General features: G+C 47.6%; 1 protein-coding gene across 1 annotated transcript in view; it reads left to right on the top strand.

The window, feature by feature from the left end:
* Nucleotides 1-11,522: 11,522 nt before the first annotated feature.
* Rbfox1 (RNA binding fox-1 homolog 1) overlaps nt 11,523-25,287 on the top strand; it is a 2,133,674-nt gene continuing 2,119,909 nt past the window's right edge. The window contains exon 1 of the mRNA XM_055604373.1: nt 11,523-11,785. Within this exon, the coding sequence (XP_055460348.1) occupies nt 11,582-11,785 (204 nt within the window). The 5' untranslated portion in view covers nt 11,523-11,581. The remainder of the gene's footprint in view (nt 11,786-25,287) is intronic.

Genomic DNA, 25,287 nt, shown 5'->3' with positions numbered 1-25,287 from the left:
AGTAATTCTGAAAATTCTTTTGTCCTAAATACTGTGTCTTACAGACCTTTGCTTGCTCCAGTTTTTGGTCACTTTCTGGCTCTTCCAGAAAGTGTTGCCTTTCTCCCACCCAGTGGACTTGGCTGCTGTTTGTGGCTGCTGGCTCTTCTGTATGATTTTGGTGTGCATTCCTTCCCATACCATCGTGACCCAACCTCAGGAGTGTCTCCCAAAAAAGTGAGCTCTCTGGGGCAGAGGGTGCACACACCTACCACAGGCAAAGGTATTATTGACTTAGCCAGTTCAATTTACAAGTGAGGCCCATTAGCAGAAAAATCTGTTAGGTTAAGCCTGCCTTGTAAATATTATATTTGAGGAGTTCATTTTACAAAATTGACTTGTGTTCTGCTTCTTGTTTTTCTTTTTCTTTAATTTATTTTTATTAATTACAGTTTATTCACTTAGCATCCCCCCTGTAGCTCCCTTCCTCCTCCCCTCCCAATCTCACCCTCCCTCCTTCTTCCCTACCCATGCCACTCCCCTAGTCCACTAATAGGGGAGGTCCTTCTTCCCTTCCCTCTGACCCTAGTCTATCAGGTCTCATCAGGACTGGCTGTATTCTCTTCCTCTGTGGCCTGGTAAGGCTGCTCCCCCCTCAGGGGGAGATGATCAAAGAGCCAGCCACTGAGTTCATGTCAGAGACAGTCCCTGTTCCCTTTACTAGGAAATCCACTTGGACACTGAACTGCCATGGGTTACATCTGTGCAGGGGTTCTAGGCCATTTCCATGAGTGGTCCTTGGAGTATCAGTCTCAGAAAAGACCCCCAGGCCCAGACTTTTTGGATCTGTTGCTCTCCTTGTGGAGCTCCTGTCCTCTCCAGGTCTTACTATCTCCCACTTCTTTCTCCCACACTCTGTCCAAAGTTTCGCTACGAGTCTCCCTAGACATATATCCAAAAGATGCAAGTGTACAACAAGGACATCTGCTCAACCATGTTTGTAGCAGCTTTATTTGTAATAGCCACAAGCTGGAAACAGCCCAGATGCCCCTCAGTTGAGGAATGGATACAGAAATTGTGGTACATCTACACAATGGAATATTACTCCGCAATAAAAAACAAGGAAATCATAAAATTTCCAGGTAAATGGTAGGAACTGGAAAGATCATCCTAAGTGAGGTATCCCAGAAGCAGAAAGACACACAGGGTATATACTCACTCATAAGTGGATATTAGAAATATAATATAGGATAAACATACTAAAATCTGTACACCTAAGGAAGCTAATAAAAAAGGAGGACTCTGGCTAAGATGTTCAATCCCATCCAGAAAGGCAAAGAGGATGGACATCGGGGAGGAGGGAGAAAACAGGGAACAGGACAGGAGCCTACCACAGAAGGCCTCTGAAAGGTTCTACACTGCAGGGTATGGAGGCAGATGCTCGGTTTTCTTTTTATAAAAGGGCTCATGGAAACGTAAAGCAGGAAGCATGTTATTTAAGGCTGAACACACAGAAGCATGGTGTGTGTATTAGAAGGCCAGGGTGGTAACAGAGCTAGCTCCCTCTGCCTGAGTACTGATGGTATGTATGCCACAGTGTTCCGCAGACACCACCTAGCGAAACGTCAAGATGCCTGCATGACATAGGCAAAGCAGGGCAGGTGTTAGTTGTTTCCTTGCTACAACAAAGTTTACAGTTTAGGATGGGGCAGACTTCTTTTGATTCACAGCCAGAGGGTTCCGTCCGAGGTCACTTGGCTCAGTTGCTTCTAGGTCCGTGGTGAGGCAGAACATTAGGGTGGGAAGTTGAGGTAGGTGAGGGGAGTAAGGCTGCTCCTTTTGTGATGGAGGGAGGGGGGAAGGAAGAGAGAGAAAGGAGGAAGAGAAAGGAAGGAAGAAAGAGTGGAGTCAAGGACAAGACAGAAGCTTCAAGACTTGCTATCAGCCTGCTTTCTCCATCCAGGCCCTACGTCCTCAGGCTGATTATGAAAGCCAGGCTTTCACCTTACATCTCTGGTCAGGTTTTGGGCCTGAGGAGTTAATGCTTTTAAGCCTCTTCCCCTTTCATCTGACCCTAGCTTATCAGGTATCTTCAGGCCTGGCTGCAAAGTCCTCCTCTGTGGCCTAGCTAGGGTGCTCCTCCCTGGGAGGGGGAGGTCAAAGTGCCAGCCATTGAGTTCATGTCAGAAATAGTCCCTGTTCCCTTACTAGGGAACCCACTTGGATACTGAGCTACCATGGGCTACTTTTGACCAGGGATTCTAGGTTATATCCATATATGGTCCTTGGTTGGAGATACAGTCTCATAAAAGACCCCTGTGCCCATCCTTAGCCACCAGCGAGATGCAAATCAAAACGACCCTGAGATTTCATCTTACATCCATCAGAATGGCTAAGATCAAAAACTCAAGTGACAACACATACTGGAGAAGTTGTGGAGAAAGGGGAACCCTCCTTCACTGCTGGTGGGAATGCAAACTTGTACAACCACTCTGGAAATCAATCTGGCACTTTCTCAGACAATTAGGAATAGTGCTTCCTCAAGATCCAGCTATACCACTCATAGGCATATATCCAAAAGATGTTCAAGTACACAACAAGGACATTTGCTCAACCATGTTTGTAGCAGCTTTATTCGTAATAGCCAGAACCTGGAAACAACCCAGATGTCCATTAATGGAGGAATGGATACAGAAATTGTGGTACATTTACACAATGGAATACTACTCAGCAATTAAAAATAAGGGAATCATGAAAATTTCAGGCAAATGGTGGGATCTAGAAAAGATCATTCTGAGTGAGGTATCCTAGAAGGAGAAACACACACACACAGTATATATTCACTTATAGGTGGGTATTAGACCTATAAGATAGGATAAATGTACTGAAATCTGTATACCTAAAGAAGATAAACAAGAAAGAGGACCCGGGGTAAGATGATCAATCCTCACTTAGAAAGACAAATGGGATGGACATTGGAGGTAGGAGAAAACAAGTAACAGGACAGGAGCCTACCACAGAGGGCCTCTGAAAGACTCTGTCTAGCAGTGTATCAAAGCAGATGCTGAGACTCATAACCATACCTTCTACAGAGTGCAGGGAATCATATGAAAGAAGGGGGAGTTAGTGTGACCTGGAGAGGACAGGAGCTCCACAAGGAACAAATAATTTTGTCATTCTTGAGAAGGTAAAAAATTTTTCAATGCCACAGGAGTCTCTTGGAAGGTGTGTGGATTATACAAAACAAACCAGCCCACAAAACAAAATTTCCACCCTATCAACAGATGCCATTTTAGTGTCCGAACCTGCTGAATTTCCACCTTTGTCCTGGTGCTGTCAGGAGGAATGGGATGCCTGGGTTCTCTGCTGATAGGCTGCTGGTGATGAAATCAAACAGATAATAGATAACAAGAGATGTTAATCCACTGCTTATGTCTTTAGGCACACTTTTACTAACTTCTCAAGAGGTCAGTTTTGCTCTAACATACCTCCTCAGACTAATAGCTGTTAGAGACCTCATTTTATAGGTGGGGAAACTGAGGCCCATGGTGGTTAAGTACTTGGTAAAATGGCTAGTAAGAGGAAGAGCAGATATTACAGGCAGCCTCTGGATCTCAGACATGCAGGTCCAAACAAGACATCATCTTGCTTCTGTGCTGTCAAGTCACATTGAAACCTATGAAGAGAAAGAGCAGGTGGCTGGAGACTAACAGTGAGGACCCAGTGGCCACCATGGTGTTTGGGGAACATCATAGAGGAAGGGAGACCCTTCTTTTTCTTTTCTTTTCTTATCTTTTTTCCCTTCCCTTCCCTTCCCTTCCCTTCCCTTCCCTTCCCTTCCCTTCCCTTCCCTTCCCTTCCCTTCCCTTCCCTCCCCTTCCCTCTCCTCTCCTTTTCTCTTCTCTCTCTTTCCCTCCCTCCTTCCTTCCTTCCTTCCTTCCTTCCTTCCTTCCTTCCTTCCTTCCTTCTTTCTTTCTTTCTTTCTTTCTTTCTTTCTTTCTTTCTTTCTTTCTTTCTTTCTTCTGACAGGGTTTCTCTGTGTAGCCCTGTTTGTCCTGGAACTCACCTTGTAGATCAGACTAGCTTCAAAAGAGCTGATCAGATAAAGCTCTTTCATACTCACTTCCATTTAGGAGGGAGCTCCAGGCTGACCTAGTGAAGCCAATGCTGTGGAAACGCTCCGAAGAGCAAGGGGCACTTAAGGAAGAATTGTTTTCTCAGGAAAGAATTTGATGGATCAGCATCTGGGGGATGGGGTAGGACTGACTTCAGGGTAAGGCAATGAGAGAGAGAGAGAGAGAGAGAGAGAGAGAGAGAGAGGATGCATTGCCTTCCAGCAGGCTCAGAAAGTGCTCTCCTGCAGACTGAAGTCAGATGTGACCTCCATCCATGGTCTCCCTGAGAGAGCTCTCTAGGGAAAGGGGTCTTTTTCACCATGTACTTTCTGGGAACCGTGGATGCCATCACTGGCTAGACTGGCTTATAACCTAGGCAAGGCACTCCTTTTGGGCAGCAGTCATTGGGTGGCTAGTCATCCAAGATCATGCCCAAGTCAGCAAAAGAACCAGAGTTTGAAGTTGGGCCTGGTGACATGGCCTGTAATCTGGACACTTGGGGTGGAGTGGGGCCTGAGGAAGGAGGATCAGAAATTGAGATGGGAAAACTTTATTTTGGCTCACAGTTTCAGAGGTTTTAACTCAGTGTCTCTTGTCTCTATGGTTTCTGGTCCTGTTGTGAGTTCAAGCCCATCCTAGGTAACTTAATGAAACCCTGCCTAAAACAAACAAACAAACAAACAAACAAACAAACAAACAAACAAACAACAAACAAAACCTCCAAACCAACCAACCAACCAACCAACCAACCAACCAACCAACCAACCAAAAACTCAAACTCAAAACCAAATGGCAACAAACAAACAAACAAACAAACAAACCAAACAAAATTCAAAGTGAGTTAAGAGTCTTTGCACTTCCTTACTCAGGGCTGTTTGCAACACAGAACTCAGTGTCCAACTTAATAATGAGACAAAACTCATGCTATCACAATATGAAGGGCTACTGTTCACCCAACCAAAGCTCGCTTTCTTTCTTCCTTCCTTCCTTCCTTCCTTCCTTCCTTCCTTCCTTCCTTCCTTTCTTTCTTTCTTTCTTTCTTTCTTTCTTTCTTTCTTTCTTTCTTTCTGTGGTCCATGAACATGGAAAAGAACTCTCTGTATCCAAGAATGACAACCGATACTTAAGAGGTTATACAAGAGGATGGCCTTGAGTTTGAAGAAGCCTAGTCTAGACTGCAAGTTCCAGGACAGCCAGGGCTACACTGTGAGACCCTGTCTTGGAAACAAAACAAATAAAAACCAAGCCAGCCGTAATTCAACAACAAGCAAACAAACAAAACCCAAATAGAAACAATCTCAGCAGTACTGGCTTTACAAAGATTCTTGGTTGAGATCAGAAGATAGAAGAAAAAGCCAATTTCAGTTTTGTGCATTCTCTCATACAGGACTCATATCTTTGAACCATGTGACTTAAAATATTTATTATTTGTGCATATGCGTGGGGGCTGTGTGACTCTGATGGAGTTCATCAGCCTCTCTGAGCCTTGGGGTTCTAATGCATGCCACGGAGATGGATTGGATGCATGGTGCATGTACAGCAGTCAGTTGTGCAGGGCTTCAGTTAGCGGCGTGAGCGCTTTTTAATTCTTTGCTCAGGGAAATGGAAGGAGCCAGCCAGCAGGCGTGCTCACATGAGCGTTCCTAACTCAGATCCTTTGCTAGTTACGAGAGAGGAAGTCAGAAAAGCAAAGTGTTGGGCAAGAGAAAACATCAGCATCAGGTCTCCTTGTCACCCTGCTCTGGCCTGGAGTAGTGTAATAGTTAACTTCGTTATCAACTTGACCAGGACTTAGAATCACCACGAAAACCGGAATACTTGTTTCTCTACTCCTGACTGTGGATGCAATGTGACCAGCTGCTTCATGCTCCTGCCGCCATCTTCCCCTACAATGGTGGCCTCTGTCTGTGCAGAAATTGAATGTGTCACCCAGGGGCTGGACACACCTGTGCTAATTTCTGACACTGGTGTGCTATCACACACCAGTTGTGTGAGGAGACTCCTGTATGACACTGGCATCCAAAGAAGAGCTGTCGACGGAGAAGGCGTTTTGAGACCCTGGATTTATTTCAAATGCATTGTTTCCCTTCCTGTCTTAGGCAGGCAAGTCAGACCGATCTTATTGCTGTCACCAGAAACTTCTGGAAGGTGTCGTCCCTGTTAGAGTACAGGCACACAGCTGAGACAGACAACTGACACACAAGGCCCTGCTCCATCTCTTTCCAGCTTGTCCTTCACTGGGCTAGCTTCTGAGGCTTTGGTTTCCTCATCTGTGAAATGGAAGAAGAACAGTATTTACCTGATGAGTTATAAAGAGGCTTACCTCACTAATTACATAAAATTTACAGAGCAGTGCCTAACCCAGAGTAAACTCCACTAATTGCCAGCTACTGGTACTTTCTAACTATTACTTTCTAGCTCTTACCATACTGGGAACTATCAAAACTATCAAGAACTTTCTCCTCAGTCCATCTGAAAATCTGGGCTGCAGGTAAATTTTCTTGTTAACACAGAAAGAAAATAGATGGTTCGTGCAAAATGCTTCAAACACTAGCACACTTGTCCAGGATAGCCTGCCTCTCTGCTTTTCTCTTCTTGTTTATTTCCAAAATTGAAGTATATTAAATATTGAGAAACATATAGAAGTTGGTTCTTGTCTTTTGGGGATCATTCACCTTGTAAAGGTGAATGCAGGGAGCTGGGGAGCTGGTTCATTCAGTAAAATACTTGCTCTGCTTCAGCCTCCAGCATCCATATAAAAGCTGAATGCAGTAGTAAGCACCTTCGATCCCAGCCCTGGGGAGGCAGAGGCAGGAGCATCCCCAGAGCTTGCTGGTTAGCCAACCTAGTTGAACCAGGAACCACCAGGTTTAGTTAGAGACCCTGTCTCAAAAGTTAATATGGAGAAGAAGTGAAGGAGATACCCAACACTGACCTTTGGCCTCTGTGTGCACCCACATACACATGCGCACAAAGGCATATACACATGCACACACACACACAATCGAGTGTAGCATTCTATTTCCCTCTCAGAGAGAACTGAGTTTTGCACACATAAGAAGGTTCAAGAATTCAGGAAACCGTTGTATATTTTTTTGTCTGGTTGCCTATGAGAACTCGTTTTCATCTCCCTTTCACACAATGAACTGTGTAGAATATTGTAGAAAAAAAAAAACAACAGTAGACTCTATACTCTTGTGATGGTGAGTCTGAAGGACTGTAGGCTGTTTTTCTTGTTGTGATTAAGTAGTTCCCTGAGGCAACTTACGGGAGGAGGGGGTCATTTTGGCTCCCAGTCTGAGGCTCCACCCATCACAACAGAGAAGGCATGGCAGACAGCTCTGTAGCAGTAGGGTCTCTCAGCACTGGTTGCTCACGTGTGTGCAGGTCAGGAAGCAGAGGGCTCCGGCTGGAATCCCCAAGACCTGCTCCCAAAGATCCACCTCCTCTAACTAGACCTTACTCCTACAAGGTTTAACAGACTCCCCAAACAGCTCACCTGCTGCGGACAGAGTGCTTGTGTGTGTTTGTGTGTGTGTGTGTGTGTGTGTGTGTGTAGGGGCAATTCACGTTTAAACCTAACAAGCCCGAGAAAGACTTGGCTGGAGGTCTTCTGTGGGAGCTTCGGAGCCCAGATTATCAGTTCTTTCTGGGACCCCTGTTCTAATTCTCAGTCTGCCCCGTAGCCCTGAATGAATCTGTCTCCTAAGTCTCTCAAACATCAGGCTGCGTGGGTGCTGCTTTTAATGCTCTTCTCTTAAGCTCTGCAATTTATGGTGTAGTCATTCTGGGAGAAGGCAAGGATTAGTCTTTGTTGTTGGAGCTGCTGTGTGTATTAAAAAGCTCTTGTGGCAATCAGTACCCCATGGGAGAAAACAATGGGGAACTTTGCAGGCCCACTTAGTCAGAACAAGGGGGGCGGAGATTTGGATAATCAAGACAAATGTCTCTGAGCCCAGGATGCCTCTCAGAAGGGCTGTAGGAGCTGGGAAGAGGCCAGGGCTTCTTGTTTGTGCTCTGGCCTTGGCAAGTGCCTGCCTGGTCACATTAGCATGGAGGAGGAAGGAACAAGGTCTTGGGGCGGGGATAGAGCACCTGCCTACAATTCCCCAGTAAGGGTCTGGGGGCTTGGCTCAGCAGAAATACCTCATGTCAGTCATTTTAGCAAAAGGCAGGATTCCAGGTACACCCTAGAGTAAAAAAAAAAAAAAAAATGTACAAAGTTGTATTTTCCAAACTGAAATCTTTGAGCTTGATAGAATGTCATTTCTATCTTCTATTTGTTTGAGACAGGATCTTGCTATGTAGCCTAAGCTGGCCCCAAACATTTGATTCTCCCGCCTCAGTCATCTAGGTGCTGGGATTACAGTCATGTGCTATTGAGCCAGCTTGTCATTTGCATCTTGATAATTATTCCCCCCCCCCCAACTAATTCTCTGGCAGAACTGCATCCTCCTGGCTGGGCTGATGAAAAGTTCTCTGGTAGTCCTGGTGGCAACTGTAGGTCTCTGTGTCATTCACAAACTCTAGCCACACAGATAGACACATATTCCAGAGGAGGAAGAAGCTAGGATGTCACAAACAAAGACACATGGGCATTCAAGTGTGTGGTCTGAGGAAAAAGTCCCTTGCCTCTGCCTTAGTTATTGTTCTGTTGCTGTGAAGAAACACCATGGCTAAGCTACTCATGAAAAAGAAAGCACTGAATCTGGGGCTCATGCACATACACAAAGATAAAACACATCTTAAATCTCTCTCTCTGTGTGCGTGTGTGTGTTTGTGATGTATATGTGTTTAAGTGTAAGTCAGGGCATGTGGGTACCATGGTGCATATGTGGAAATCAGAGGACAACCTTGGTGTCAGTTCTTACCTCTACCATGTTTGAGACAGGACCTCTCGTTCCCTACAGTATATTGCAGCCTCGCTGGCTCTCTCCGGTGTTTCCTGTTTTCGCCTCTCACCTCACTGCAGGAATTCTGGGGTTACAGGTACCCACTACCGTGTCTGGCTTTGTGTGGGTTCAGGGGAATCATGCTCAGGTCCTCAGAGCTGTGAGCACTTTTTCCACTGAGCCACCTCCCAACATGCCCTTGTTTTGTGACTCACCCTCATCTTTCTGCCAGGTTTCAGATGCTTCAAAAGAAGGACTTGACGCTGTGGGACTGGGCTGGGCAGCAGGAGACCAATGCCCTGAGGGGTGTTTCTTCCCCAGGAATGTCAGCATGTCTACAAGGGTAAACAAGCAGCTCTAGTGGGACAACCTGGGTTAGTATCCCTGTGTTGTCACTGTAGGAGAGGCACAGAGCAATGCCAGGGACCCACTGTGAGCTGGGCTTGCATGATCACCAGTCTGACTGGTGGGCTTCCTGGGCTTAGTGTCAGTTCAGAGCCCAGGCCTAGTGACCTCACTCAGACCTGACGGCTTCTTCTGTGTAGCTACCCTGAATGAAGGCCTGGGGTCCATTCTAAAGTCCATTCCAAAGTGTAAGCTTACACTTAAGGCTTCTGGCCTTCCCCTTGGTAAAGGATTCTGAGGCAAGATAGAAAGATGGAGGCAATTAAGGGGACATAGGAAGGGGGAATCTGGTTAAAGCCACACACCAATTGAAAGGAAGAATTCTACCATGTTGTTGCTCACATACAGATGATATTCCTTGTATATAAAGATATTTTCAAATAGCAATGTTAAAATAGCAATAAGCCACCCTGTCTGACCTTCAAGTGTGGCCTTTCTTCTTTTTCAGAATTTTTTTTTCCCCTGGGAATCTCACAAACAAGACTGGACTTGTGCTTACAGTGAAGGTATCTTATTTTTCTCGGTGTCCCTGTGGCCCCAGCTTACTTTATCAGTGGAGATCCCATCAGTGCACCCCAGGAACCACCCTGTGATCTCACTCACCCAAAAAGAAAAGGTCCCTCAGCCACCATTTGAGGTGGAACTTCAGTAAGCCACCAACACAGAGAGAAAACAGGGTCACCTAGAAGTGTCCTTTGAGAAGGTCACACCCACAGTAAGGTGTGCCCTTACTGCCTCCTAAGTACCTTTCCAGCAACCCCCATGCTCACCTCTGTTAATGTCCTAATAAGCGCCTACCTGCTCCATAGTCTGTGCTCCTGAGCTTCTTTTCTGTGGTGAAGTTGAGGATCAGCTTTGCCTGGGTAGGTAACCAGGCTGCTGCCGGGGCAGCAGGGAGCTGTCCTGCCACTGCTCTGCAGTCTGGCTCAAACCTGGGAAACAACTGAGGCGACGGAAGTCCGTGTTTCTGTGACTAAGACAGACTTCTCCTGAGCATCTGTTTTGTGCCACCCTTCTGATGGCACAGTGGGCTAGCCTGCTGTGCAGGCTTGAGGACCAAAGTTTGCTCCCTAGCAACCATGTGAAAGGGAAGCATGGCAGTGAGCATCTGTGATCCCAGCATGGGGGTGGGGGTGGGGGTGGGGGCTCAGACTGGGTCCTGAGGGTCACTGACTAGTCAGTTAGCTAATCTAGGAGCTAAACCAGAGCCGCAAAGAAGGCGCAGCTGGCAGAAGTGCTTGCTGCACAAGCTGACCATCCAAATTCACCCCAGCGGAAGGAGAGAACTGACTTCCAAAAGTTGTCTTCTGACCTACCTTCTCCCTCTCTCTTTCTCTCTCTCACATATATACACACACACTCACATCCACACACAGACACACACAAACACATCCACACACACCCCCTGCCACATTCACATACATACACAGACACAGACACACATTCACATACATACACAGACACATGCGTGCGCACACACACACACACACACACACACACACACACACACACACGAATAAATAAGCAAAATTAGGATAAAAAAAAGAGTCAGTAATGGTCAGGAAGCACAGGAGATCTCAGAATCTGAGGCTAGCCTAGTCTGTCTCAGGGAAAACAATAAAGAAACCAACATCACAAACAAACAAACAAACAAACAAACAGCAAGAACTAAATGAGAGAAAGAAGGAAAACAATAAAGGGAAGATACCTGTTATCCTCGGGCCTCTTTGCTCTTCATCCCTCAGTATGGGCTTGATAGACCCAGCCAGCCTTCCCTCACATTCTTCATGTCATTTTCTAGGCTGCCCCAAACCATTCCAAATACAAACAGCCAAAGACCAGGGTGACTTGACTGTGTTGTTCATCCTCTCCCAGCCGCCCTGGGCGTCCCTCCTCTTCTTCCCTTCCCGGGCATCGGGTGTGACATGGTTGGAGACATGGCTTTGCCTCAGTGGGCGTCCACTGGGTACCTGCTCTAGTGGGCTCACAGGCTTGACCCGTCCACCGGCAGTGCCTGTGACGGCCAGCAGAGGGAGGTGGCGAGCCAGCAGAGCTGCACATAGCTGCCCAGCGCGGACCCGGAGCCGGAGCGCAGCAGCCCCACTACGACCGCGAGGCCGCTTGCAGCGGGAGGCGCCTGCTTCCTTCCTCGTCCCCAAGAGCAGGCACCGAGAGCCCCCACCTGGAGTCATGGCCAGCCCCCCAGGCAGCCCTGAAGATGCAGGCAAGCTGCGAGGAGGCAGGGAGGGCTGGCAGAGGAGGGAGGACGACGCTCCGGAGCAGAAGAGGTTGAGGCTGGGTCTGCGAGCGGGAAGCGAGCCCCAGGACGGAGCCACGGCACCGGGTCCAACCCGGGACGAGCTCGCCACCAACACAGGTGGCGAAGGCAGAAGTGTAAGTAAGCCCGGGCGGCTGGGACGTGGGTCAGGGCTGCGGTGGTCTAGGGATGCTTGGCCATCGCCCGGGTGAAGTTGGTAACTGGGCAGCAACTCCTGCAGGCGCATTGTGCTTGCTTGGAGGGACTTCCCGGGGATCTGGATGCTTGGTGGCAAGAACTGTTTATGTGCTGTTCATTTCCTAAGAAGCCCACAAGGTGTGGCTGGTGAGGAGCAGACCCAGCGGGACCCCGTGGCTTGCCTAAACGGGGAAAGGAAGGTCCCCAGAAGGAGAAGCATGTGGGGCTGCTTTAAGTAGCCCTGAGCAGGCACCCCCATTCTGTCCAGGGCTGTCGGGTTGTCTCTTTGAGACTTTACTGCCTGTGCGAGATTGTCCCCTTGGGTAGGGTCTCGGGTGGGCACCTAAGGAGCTCCAGGGTCATGGCGCCTGCGGTGCTCATCCTGGACTGCAGTCACTGTGCACTCGCCACCAGCACCGCACGTCCGTGCTCTCCAGTCTCTTCTAAGTCTTCTGGGAAGTGTGGGCAGGAGGCACATGGCTTCACCTCAGTCCCCACAGAGCGGGGGCAGCCAGGCAAAGTTCTTGGAATCCGTTGGCACTCCTGCCAGGCTCTGTCCCTAGCAGCCAAGGGTGCCTCTGTGGTGTGCTGCTTCTGGGGGCTTGATTGGGATGGAGACCGTTTGGCCCCCAAAGACTCTGCTCTCTCTCTGGACTCTCCGAGGTGTGAATCGACAGATCTTGCCCCGGGAGATACATGCCTGGAAGCTCTGCCCTTGCCGAGGCCGCCATCCTGGCTGTTTTTAATGGCTAGTGGGGTTGGATTCCTTCGCTCCCCCCCCCCCCCGTTTGCTTGGCTGAGCTTGTCTTATCAATTTGATGAGTTGCTGGTGAGCCCCCCCAGGGAGCAGGCCCTTCCTCCTGAGTCATTTGGATGGCAGCTGGCCACCTTGAAGCTCAGTGGCTCCGGCACTGGGTCGCTCTTAGGAACTTGTGAAGCCTCTTGTATCGGTGCTCAAGGCTCTCCATGGATGCTACTGCATTCCCAAAGAATCCAGGCGGGCCAGGTGAACGGCCTCTGAGATCCCAGGGGAAGAACATGCTTAGGGAAGGTTTTCTGGGTCACAAAGTGGAAAGGACTGGAAGGGAGTGGGAGGAAATGATTGGCTTCAGGCACAGCACAGTGTAGTGTCACGACACTTTGGTTTCTGGGACGGTCCCCTTCCCCTGCCTTCCTTCATCTCCTTTGGCACAGAACTGTGTTGAAGACCAGGATTCCAGGATCAATGCATGTGACCCAGGGCCATTGAGTGCTGAGATGTCAAGACTGAGTGCACATTCTGCCTGCCCTTAGCTGGGTGCCCTTGGGCAAGTCACTTAACCTCTCTGAGCATCTGGGTTGCCAAAACGAATATGCCTATAGGCCAGCTTCATTGTGTTGTTCCTGAGGTTAAGTAACGCTTGTTTGGAAGAAGCGTTTTGAGTGGCTCTGGTACACCGTGCGCTCAATAATGTGATTTGGTGCTAAAATTCACCCCAAGGAACTAGTGCTTGGTGGGGCATCCCCACTGAGTGCTTTCTGGAGGTTAAAAGAACTCTAGGTTTTTGAATGAAATTTACTAAGCCAGGAACCCAGTGGGGTTCCTTTGGCATGGCGTTGGGGGTGGGGTAGGAGCTCCATGGTATAGTTTTGAAGGAATATGCCAGAACTGGACAGAAATGATCTTCCCTGGTCTGGTTATAAGCCTCCTTTTTGGGGGTTCTGTGGCCCCCTGTGCAAACACTCCTGCTTTACAGTTTAAAGACTGCCCAGAACCCAGGCTTGCCTGTAACACCTGCCAAATTCCTCTTCCTTGTTTGTGTCATCTAATTCTCCAGGGAGTGTTTCCAGGCTGGTGTGTGTGTGTGTGTGTGTGTGTGTGTGTGTACGCACAGGGATGGGAGTGAGGGGGTGGTGAGCAGAGATGGCTCCTTCCTGGGGGAGCTGAGCCCCTGTCTCCACCCCTGGCTCTGAGAGAATGGACTGAGCAGAGAGCAGCACCCCTTCCTTAGTGACTGTCAGCTTGTTGAAAGTGTCGCAACCCTCCTTGTTCCTCAGTGACAGGTCACTGTGGACTCTTTGCAAAGCTGCTGGGCATCAGGCTACATCTAGACTTTTCTTTCTTTCTTTCTTCTTCTTCTTCTTTTTTTTTTTTTTAAGGATAAAATGTTCCTTCTCATCCCTGCTGCTGGTGATTGGTGGCAGAGGCTTCCCTGTGACGGGCTGTTCCTCTGCGTGGCTCCCTGGCTGTGCTTTTATCTTTGGGGTAGGGGGCTGGCTGCTTGCTAAAGGCAGCTTTTAGGAGACACACTTGAACTCCAGGGCCCCTGAGTGTGACATCTTTCGAGGGTGCTCAGGAGAGGACTTCTTACTTCTAACCTTTCCTTTTTCTCATTTTATTCATTCTTCCTCCATTTATTCTAAGCAGTATTTTTCATATTCTTATGTTAAAGTTAGCATATAAAATATTAGGCTTCATTATGGCATTTTCAAACACACACACACACACATACACACACACACACACACACACACACACGCATACACCACACCACACACATGCTTAAATCTCTTTTTTCTCTCCTTATTCATCCCTCCCTCATTTCCCCCTGCTCCCTCAGTACCTCTTTTCTGCTTTCTTGGTATTTGTATTCTATTGCCCTCCCTCCCTTTCCTCACCATCTCTTTTCTCCTCTCATGGTCACCCCCAGCTTTATGATCATTCCCACACCTGCTCCCACATATACATAAATAACTATTAAAATCTAGAATCCACACAACCCAGCCTCAGAAAGACAAATACTGCCGACTGCCTCTTGGGGTCAGAAGTCGCATAGTTTCTTTCCTTTTCTGTAATCCCAGGGAGGGATCCCAGTGTGATTTGCAGCCCATGGCTCTTCCCGGAGGGGAGAAAACCCTCTCCAGGGAGTTGTCTACCTGCTTTGACTTCTTCAGCACCAGGCATCTGGGCTGAGGTTACCTGGTTGTTGCTGGATGGAGCTGAGCTCTCAAGGGTAAGAACTCACCGAGGCTCCCCTCCTCCCAAATCCGTGACGGACCTCCTGAGCCATCTGTCCTGGGAATGGGATGAGGACAGGAAGGTCAGTAACTGGCATCAGGGGTACTGGGTGGAGGTGTATCAAGACTGCAGGACCACAGGGCTCCCCCTCCCTCATTTTTGCCATTTTTGACACAAGGTAGAGTTATCTGGCGAGAGGAACTTCCATTGAGAAAGCGTCTCCATCAGATTGCCTGTAGTGCAGGTTGTTTTCTTGATTAATGACTGATGTGGGAAAGCCCCACCCAGGGCAGGTGGTCACGTGTGTAAGAAAGGAGCCTGTGCAAGCCGGGGGGCACGCCAGTGAACCGTGCATCTCCACGTTCTCTGTCTCAGCTCCTGTCTTGAGTTCCTGCCCTGACTTCACTCAGTGATGGGGACTCGATCTGTAAGCTGAAGCAAATCCTTTCATCCCCAAGTTCTATTTGGTCACAGTGTGGTATCACAGCAGTAGGAAAACCTAGTGAAGCTACCATCTTTGCTGGTAGCTTCCCTCACCTTCCCCCAGTTTGCTTCTGGATGCTGATCCAGATTGTTCTCAGTGGAGTGGTCAGGACTGCCCTGAGCTATGGGTGGCATCCAGAGTATCTCCATAGCTATCAATAACCTCCTAGGAGTGAAGGCGGTTCAAGGCTGGGGTCCACTTTCATTTATTACTGTGTATGTGAGTACGCGCGCAGGTGTGCATGTGAGTCCATCCTCGGGCGTCACTCATCTGCTGCTATCCGCTTCTCTTCCTGACACAGGGTCTCTTATTGGTCTAGGCTGGCTGACCTGCAAACACCAGGGGTACACCTGTCTCTGCCTCCCCAGTCCTGGGGTTACATGCTCACCACCATGTCCAGTGCTCACCTTCTCTCTGTCTGTCTGTCTCTCTCTTTTAAGACTTATTTTATGTGTATGGGTGTTTTGCATGTATGTTCGGTGCCAATGGAGGCCAGAGGAGAGCATCAAATCCCCTAGGTCTAGAGTTATAGACACTTGGGAGCTGCCATGCTGGGACTTGAACCTGGGTCCTCTGGAAGAGCAGCCAGTGCTCTTTAACTGCTGAGCCATCTCTCCATGCCTCACTTTTGACATAAAGTCAGGTCCAAGGTGAGCACATTGCTGACCGAGCTATCTCCTCTACTGTCTATTTTGTTTTCGCTGTGCTGGGGACATGTAACCCAGGACTTCCTCACATTAGTTACTCTTCTGTTTCTGTGATAAAGCACCATGACCAAGGCAACTTACAGAAGGCAGGGCTTATTTGGGGTTAGGGTTCCAAAGGGATAGAATCCATGATGGTGGCTTGAAGGCATGGTGTCCGGATCAGAGAGCCGAGAGTTTGCATCTTCAAAGTGCAAAGCCAGTGTGTGAAGCAGAGAGAGAGAAAATTCACTAGAAAAGCACAAGACTTTAAACTCTCAAAGCCCACCTCCTGGACACACCTCTTCCAGAAAGGACACACCTCCTGGCAAGACTGAACCAATTGGGACTCAAGTATTCAAATGCTAGCCTGAGGAGAGACATTGTCCCTCAAACCTCCAGGGTACTTTCTAGGCAAGTGCTCTTTCACCGACCCAAGTCACTAGGCCTATCCTTGTGAAAGTGTAAGAGAACTACTGCCTGACTTCCCCTGGGAGCCAGTTTCCATGCACCTCAGGCAGAGAGGGTAGCCACAGAACAGCCAAACAGTTTCACTAAGTCCAGCCTGGGGAAGCAAAGAACTTGTTTGAGGTTATTTACAGGAACATGGCTGAGAGATTTCTTTACAGGAGCATGGACAGCTGTACCACAGAGTAGAGCACCCAACAACTGTTAACCTTTTTTTTTTTATCTCCTCTAAGAGGCCAGGGGTCTCACGTGCTCCAGAGGGAGCACCAAGAGTCACAGTCCCAAGAAGGTCTCTGATTTCAATGGCTGTGTCATGTCAGGGACTGACTCCACAAAGGGCATGTTGAGTGTCAGCCTCCGCTGCGCCTCTTGGCTGTGTGACACTGGGAAGCTTGCGGGACTGCCGTGGCCCTCAGCTTCTTTGGCTGTTAAGCACAGTCAAGATGTCTCAGAGAAAGGAGCTGTGGGGTCTGACATGGTCAGTGAAGAATGGGACATGCTTGGTGTAGCACTTCAGCATGACACAAAATAGGTAGTGAATGCCTAAACGTTTTAGGAAATTGCATTGTGTGTGTGTGTGTGTGTGTGTGTGAGAGAGAGAGAGAGAGAGAGAGAGAGAGAGAGACTAGAACACATATGTTACAGTGTGCATGTGGAGGCATGACGATAACTTGTGAGAACCATTTCTCTCCTACCATGTGTGTCCTGGAGCTTGGGCTCAGGTTGGTGGCAAGCACCTACATCTGCTGAGACATCTCGATAGCCCACAATTTCATTTCATGTTTTAATTTAACACTATGTGAGTGATTCCACTCTGTTTACCCTTCTTGGATCCGCTGGCAGGGTACAAAGGGGATTCCTGCCCACTTCAACCTTCTGGCGGATTCAGGCGACGTCTCTGTCTTCTGCTTTTGCTTGAGGTTCCCAGTACCCAGACTGCCTGCTGGGTTCCAGGTGACAGGGATATGGGAGGGCAGGGCAGGTGCTGCCCAGTGTTCACTTCTGTGCTAGGGCTTTCAGAACCAGCTCGTGACACAGAGTTTAGACCACAGCAGGGTTTCGGGATCCCCATCTGAACACAGCAGACTTCCCCATGGAAACTCTCTCTGTGATGGAGACTGTCCCCGGTGGTGCTCTCCCTCGGGCTTTGCTTGGAGACATGGCCGCCCACTGGAACAAGGTGTGTCTGCAGCTTGTACCAAGCTTGTGGGGTGCAGTGAGGATGCTGGACTCTGAAGGAAGTTCGTATGTCTCCCAAAGGACAGAGGTTTGGGCTGAAGTCCTAAGCACAGCACAGCACAGGAACATTATTCCTTGGAGCTGGAACAGAAAGAGTTTTGGGGTACACAGCACTGCTATTAGTCTCTTCTTCTAGAGGTGCATGCCTCCTTGTACCTGCAGTGGTGTTAGGGAGCGGGCTGTGCGCTACTGATTTCAGAAACATTAGGTCAGTGCCCGGTTAAATGGACTATAGGTGGATGCTGGTGTAAATTGTTTTTGATATATTACACAATGTGTGTGTGTGTGTGTGTGTGTGTGTGTGTATGTGTGTATGTGGGTGTGTTGGTCCACATGTGGAGGTGAGAGCACAGCTACGGAGTTGGTTTTCTTCCTCCACTGTGTGTCTTCTGGGGATTGAGCTCACTGTCCTTAGGCTTGGTACCTTCTCCTATTAGGCCCTCTTGCTTTCTGATGTCATAGTATTGTGTGTGATCTATACACATGCTCCTGTAGACTCTCAGCCACCTGTAGGTGACTTACAGTACCTCATACAGTGCTGTGTCCTAACAGTGGCTATGCTATGTTGCCGCGGGCCTAATAACCAAAAACCTCTCTATGTGTTTAGCACAGAAGAGAATATTTTCTTATTTTTTTCTCCATTTGTTTTTGTATACTTGGTGTGCTTATGCATGATCTTTTGCATGTATATGGGTCCATGTGAATGTGTGTGTCTGTGGAGGCTTCATGTTGATGCTGGGGCTGATCTTCCACTTTATTCACTGAGCCATGGTCTCTCACTCAAACCCAGAGTTCACTGGCAGGGCTGGTTTCACTGGCCAGCTTGCTCTGTAGCTCTTATCTCCACTTTCTAAGGCTGCATTTATATACCCAACATTTATGTGGCTTTCTGGGATTCCAAACTGCAGTGCCCACACTTTTGCAAGTCATTCATCTGCTCAGCAATCCTCCCAGCCCCTTAAATATTTCTGCTGTGCGGTAGGTGGTATTTGTGGAACCCCTGGATATGAAGGGCTGCTTGTGTGTACCCCACATTTTGCTAGAATCTTTATAGAGAACAGTGTATGGAGGGCACGCAATACTTTATCCTTAGTCAAGATAGTCTATCTGCCCTGTTCTGGCCCACCACACCCTTGATCCTTGGAAGAGAACCCTACCTCAGTGGAGGGTCCTGCCCTGGTGGTTCCTCAGCACGTCATATCGAAATATGATCCCCTTCGAAAGCTTCACCTCTGTCCACGGTGAGGGGACATGTTGCCGTTCTCATTTCTTCTCCAAATATTTGAGCAACTGTTAGCTAGGTGAGCATCTTTAAACAAGACAGAGTAGTCTCTGCTGCCCGACAGGTCATAGCAGTGACAGACTGCAGAACATGGGCCAGAGCTGGAAACCAAGTTGTGTAGATCAATAAAGTTTTATTGAAACACAGCTAGCTACATTCACACTTGTCCTGTCTTTCTGCACTTCCCCACCACAGCAGAAGCTTTGGAACATAGATGGTGGTGCCTCCAAGGCTGAAAACATGTCTTTTGGCGCTTGCCTTTTGCTGGTCTTTGTACCCTAAAAGTTCCAGGCTAAGAAGCTCTGCACCCCTCTGGAATTCACTGGGAGTATGAATACAGGTGCTTATGAAATGGCCACAGCCCTGGAGACTACAATCAGCCTTGTAGCGGGCAGTTTCGGCTTTGTCTGCCTTGGGTGTTGGATAGTGTCTGCTGCCACTGTGGCCAGGCACCAGGTGAGCATACTGTTCAAGTTTTGTGCAGTCAGGAGGAGAGGAAGGCGAAGGCATGGTGGTGTGCTTCTCCTAACGTCTCTACTGAGGGCCTCCCCTCAGTAGGTGTCAGCGTTCCGCAGTGAGGCCAGCCGCCCTGGTGCTTGGGTTTCCAGGCACTAAACCTCTATGACGCCAGAGGCGGAGGAGGAAACATCTTCCCCTGCATACATATGTACAGTTACATACATGCAGGGACTGGGGTTATAGAAATTAACATTTCCCTCCAAGTTTCACACTGTCTGCTGACATTCTGCCTCCAAAGCTCTTGTTAACAGCCAGATGGTACCATTTTATTTTCTTTTTCTCGAGGCAACTTGCAGCTTCTTGCACAGTCCTTCTTGCAGCCAACCAGGCAACAGGGCCTCCAGGAGTGGCTCACAGGAGGAAACACCTTTCCCTTCCACTAGGCTGCTGGGGTATCAAGGGGAATCCATTTGCTCCCCATAGCCCAGCCGGCCTCCTGCCTTGGCTTCACCATGGATTCTTGGCTCCATTTGAACCCTTGGACTTCCCAACCTTTAGAAATATCTTGCTGTGCTGGTCTTTGCTGTGGTTCATTGGCTTCATAGCTGGGTAGAACTACTGATTGCTTCTCTCCTCTGGCAGCTTTCACAGCACCTTCTGATACCATGAAAGCTAGTTTTCAGTGCGGAGGATTCCAGGTCACACCCAGTTGGAATCCTCTGAGTTTTGTGTCCAAAGTGCACGGTGTCTTCAGCAATTGAGACGTCAGCTTCTGCGAGGCAGCTAAGGACAGCAGCAATGGCATGTGCTGCTTTGGGGGTCTCCTGGGCAATCTGACCAGCAAAATCTCAGTCCTGATCAAGTAACTCGGAGGGAGATTTCTCATGTCTGTAGTGAGGTTTCCTAGTCTGTGGCTCTTGTAAGAGGCGTTAGCATCCCAAGTGACATGACTTCATCTAAACTACATGTATGTACATATTTATATGTATACATACACACATATATACACATACACATATGTATACACACATATACAAACACATATACAGAACATACACATACAAGCACACATATATAACCCATACACACATATAACATACATATATACAAATATATACATAAACACACACACATATATACATACATACACTATTAATGATACTTTGCTGTGGTTGCAGACAGGAGCCTAAGCTTAACTGTTTTCTGAGAGGCTTCATCCAGCAGCTGATGGAAATAGATGCAGAGACCCACAGCCCAACAACAGGCCAAACTTGGGAGTTTTTTGGAAGAGTGGGAGGAAGGATTGGAGGAGATAGAGAGGTCAAGGACACCACAGAGACCTACAGAGTAAACTAACCTGGGTCCATGCGGGCTCACAGAGACTGGACCACCAACCAGAAAACATGCATGGGCTGGGCCTAGCTCCCCAACACATATGTAGCAGATGTGCAGCTTGGTCAACAGGTAGGTCCTCTAATAATAGGAGTAGGGGCTGTCTTTGACACGGACTCTGTTGCCTGCCCTTGGATCTCTTTCCCCTAGCTGGGCAGCCTTATCAGGCCTCAGTGGGAGAGGATACATTTAGTCCTGCTGTCACTGGAGGTACTAGGGTAGGTTGGTACTCTTTGGGGTCCTCTTTATGAAAAGAAGGAGAGGGAAGGAAGTGGGGAGGGTCATGAGGGTAGGACTAGAAGGAGAGGAGGGAGGGGCTGGGATCAGGCCGTAAAGTGATGAAATAAATAAAGGAAAAAATACACATGTATATACATACTCACACATACACACCTAGATGCACACATATACATATACACAGTATACAAACACATACATATACACACACAAATAGACACACATACACACGTTCATGTATATACACACATAAATATATATACATATATATACACAAAATATATACACACACAAACACACATATGTATGCACATACACCTCACACATACACATATACACACATACACATGTATATACACACATGTACACACACAATATACACATAAACACACACATATGTACATACATACACATTCACACATATACCCATTCACACTTATACACACATACACTTCTATGTGTTATATGTAATTTTAGGGAAATATGACATAATATGGTTTCCTATGGCTCATTTAAAGAGATTTTTGTGTTGTTTAACCCACCTTTCTCTCCTTTGTATTGGCCTCCCTCCTCTTCCCTAATCAAAGCCCCTTATTTTTTCCATCTCCCATTTTATAGTACCGATATTCTACTATTCCTTTCTCGAGAGCCCTTCCCACCCCCACACCCATGTTCCCCTTTTACTTTCCAGGTTTCTGTGGTTCCTTTAGGATGTGTACTCACACCTGAAGATTTGGAGCTAGGAACCACAGACATGAGAAAGCATGGTTTTATCTTTCTGGGTTTGGGTTACTTCACTCAATATAGTACTTTCTAGTTCCATCCATTTACCTGCAAAACTCACGGTTCCATTTTTCTTGACACTATTCCATGGTGTATCCATACCACGTTTTCATTATCCATCCATCAGCTGAAGGGCATTTAGGCTGTTTCCATTTCCCAGCTATTGTGACTAGAACAACAAGGAATATGGCTGAGAAAATGTCTGTGGAGTAGGAGGTTGAATTCTTTGGCCATATGCCAAGGAGTGGCATAGTTAAGTTATATGGTAGATTCATTTTTAGTTTTTAAAGAACTGTCCATGCTGATTTTAATAGTGCCTGCATCACTTTAAAATTTATTTAAACTTTTTAAATGCACAATAACCAAGCAATGTTAATCTATTTTAGTCCTCTAAGCTGATCTAACTACCTCCCAGCCAAAATCCTCAAGATACTTGCGTTTTAAGATTTTCTGCTCCAGCTCTTTTCTCATGGTCTGGACCTCACCTTGTGGCTGAATGAATCTTTAACTCCCCTTCCCCTACTGGAAAGGAAAGCCCAGCCCTATTCACTCTTCTGCTCAGCTATTGGCTGACCGGCTTTATTGAAAAAAATCAGAGAATAAATGGGGAACAATATTTAGACAAAATGAGACAGGATATTTTTAAAGTAAGCACCACAGTGCCATGTCCAGATTGCAAGCAGATATGGGGACAGAGAAGCCAGCACTTGAATAATACAAGGGTAATCTTTGCACAGTGCACATCATCATTGTGCTGGCCGGGTGCTGATGTAGCTGCTTTGCAGTAGTTTCTGCTCCTGCAGTTAACCTCTCACCTAGATAGACTCCTTAAGTAAAGCCAGCCCACCTATTGGTTCCCTAAATTGGACATTGGTAATAGCTTTACTTTGGTCCGTGGTCAATTACTTGCCTGGGGTGAGTAGATATTTGTTTATGTCACCAGTGTGTGTGTGTGTGTGTGTGTGTGTGTGTGTGTGTACACATGCTCACCATGGTTTCTATGTGGAGGTCAGAGGACACTTTTGGGAGTTTGTTCTCTTCGTCAGTTATTTTGTTGGTCTTAGCCATTCTGACTGGGGTAATATGATTTCTGAGTTTTAACAAGCATTTCCCAACTGCTAAGGATGGCTAAAACTTTCTGAGAAATTAGCCATTTTTATTTATTCTGTTGAGAACTCTCTGTTCAGGTCCACAATCCATTTTTAAAAATCTAGTCTTTAATTTTCTTGACTCTTTTTTCTTTGAATTGTTTATGTATACTGGATATTAATCCTCTGTCAGATGTGTAGCTGGGAAAGATTCCCTTCTGCTCTGTGGGTTTTCTTTTCACTCAGGTGTTGTTTCCTTAGCTGCGCACAAACTTTTGACTTCCCGCTTGACAATTGTTGGCATTAATTCCTGGGCAAACGGAGTCCTCTTTGGAAAGTCCTTTTCATGTGGTTTCTTTGGTGTAGTTGTTACCATGTTGGTGGAATTGCAAAGTGGTGCAGCCGCTGCGGAAATCACACAGGTCTGGGGGTGAGGGAGGTATAAGCAGGGTAGGTCACACGAACTGGCTCATCAGGCTGGCTTGGAGCCCAGGGTATCTGAGTTACGGTAATTCCAGGGGAACGACTATGGCACAGGCAGATTGGGGTGCCCAGAGCGAGGGTCCGTGCTGGGGAGCATAGGTTAGGTGCCTGCATCTTTGGGTGGGCTGAGAAATTAAGATCCCTGGTAAGCAGTCCCTGGGGAACCAGAGTGGGGAGCCTGAGGGGGGTTGTCTCGACAGTTAATTGATGTTAACCCAGCCCACTGTGGGCAGCACCATCCCCTGGGTAGGTGGCCTGAATTGTGTAAGAAAGTTAGCAAAGCATGAGCTTGTTAGAGCCAGCTAGCCTTGGCTGCATGCTCATAGGCAACGCTGCCTGTGACTGCAAGCACACCCACCTTCAGATTCCTGACTTGTATTCCTTCCCCGACTTGCCTCACTAATGTACTGTGACTGACCCGAAAGTGTAAGCAAAATAAACTCTTTCTTCCACACGTTGCTTTTGGTCAGATTTTTTTTTTTTTAAAGTATAGCAACAGAAAGAAAACTAAAATACTGGGATGTGTAAGACCTTGTCTCAGAAAAAAAAAAAAAAAAAGTGTGTGCTGGGTTTTTGGTGCTTGAGATGTAGAAAAGACTTAAAATTGAACATCATAAGAGGCGCTGAGCAGGGAAGGTGCACCTATGGGATTGGGCAGAGCTGTGTGTCCATGCGGAGAGGCCTCCAGCATACGGTAAAGGCCTGAGCTGTCATAGGTGTGCTGCTGCTCCTGAGGCCAGGTGTAGGGTCTCTCTCTCTCTCTCTCTCTCTCTCTCTCTCTCTCTCTCTGTTGGACGTGGGTGTGGTAAGAGGAAGGAAGATCATGTTTAGGGGTGTGTTACAGATGGAGAGGTCCAGGCTGACAAAGAGGGTCTCAAGGCCATGAGGAATAGGTTTGGGAGGGGAGGAGGAGGCAGGGCCTGAGGACCTGGTTGGCGTAGGAACTTGACTTCTGGAGGCATCCGGGGATGGAACTCAAACAGAGGATGCTGGAGCTGGGCTGCCAAGCCACTAAACAGGGCACTGGGTGCTGGGTGCAAGGACTATTTCTGTGAGTCTTCGCTCTTGCTCTGCACTCTGGTGGTGACGGCACCCAAGGGGCCTGTGCTCTGTGCACGTTGTTTTTCAACCTCGGTGGTGCAACTTACTCCCTGTTAATTTCGTGTCAAATATTCATGGCAGAAGGACACAAAGATATTGAGAAAACATCACAGGACCGTGAAAACTGAGCGAAGATCTTCTTTCTTCGAGTGTCTCTGTGTGAGTAGTTGCCCCTTATCCTAAAATCACGGCAATTACATTGACGTTTTTTTTTTTTTTGCATGTTTTCAGATTTTAAACATCATGCACAGAAGGATAGGAGTTTCACAGGATAGCGTTCACCACAGTTCTCTCCTCAGCGTGTGGAAGGAGCACACACCCTCATCCTGTGGTGGTGTGACTGGTAGTGGCCAGTGGTCTGGGTGGTTGTACAGGGTGTGAACTTGAGACTGAGCTTTAGTTTGGCTGTGTGCAGCTGCTAAAGCTGCCTTCTCCATGGTGCCTGGCCTAGTGATGGGTGTTCCGGGGATAAATGACCATTAGCCTCATCCCCCAAATCCAAGGCCAGGTGAGCGTGGAAGGCAAGCCTGTTCCCTTCCTGTCTCCTCCACACACAGAGCAGAAGCAAGAAAAACCAGTCGTGTTTTTATGGGAGTTTTATTACTGCAGCAGCTCGTACTCTGTCCTGACTGATGAGGGCGTGTCTCTCTGTGTGTGAAAAAACAGTGTAAAAGTCTCTTAAACATATATATATATATATATATATATATATATATATATATATATATATATATATATATATAT

This window comes from Psammomys obesus, unplaced genomic scaffold, assembly GCF_907164565.1.
Source record: "Psammomys obesus unplaced genomic scaffold, mPsaObe1.curated_primary_1811, whole genome shotgun sequence".
NCBI lineage: Eukaryota > Metazoa > Chordata > Mammalia > Rodentia > Muridae > Psammomys > Psammomys obesus.
The sequence above is the reverse complement of the archived record's forward strand: the minus strand, read 5'-3'. Positions and strand labels throughout refer to the sequence as shown.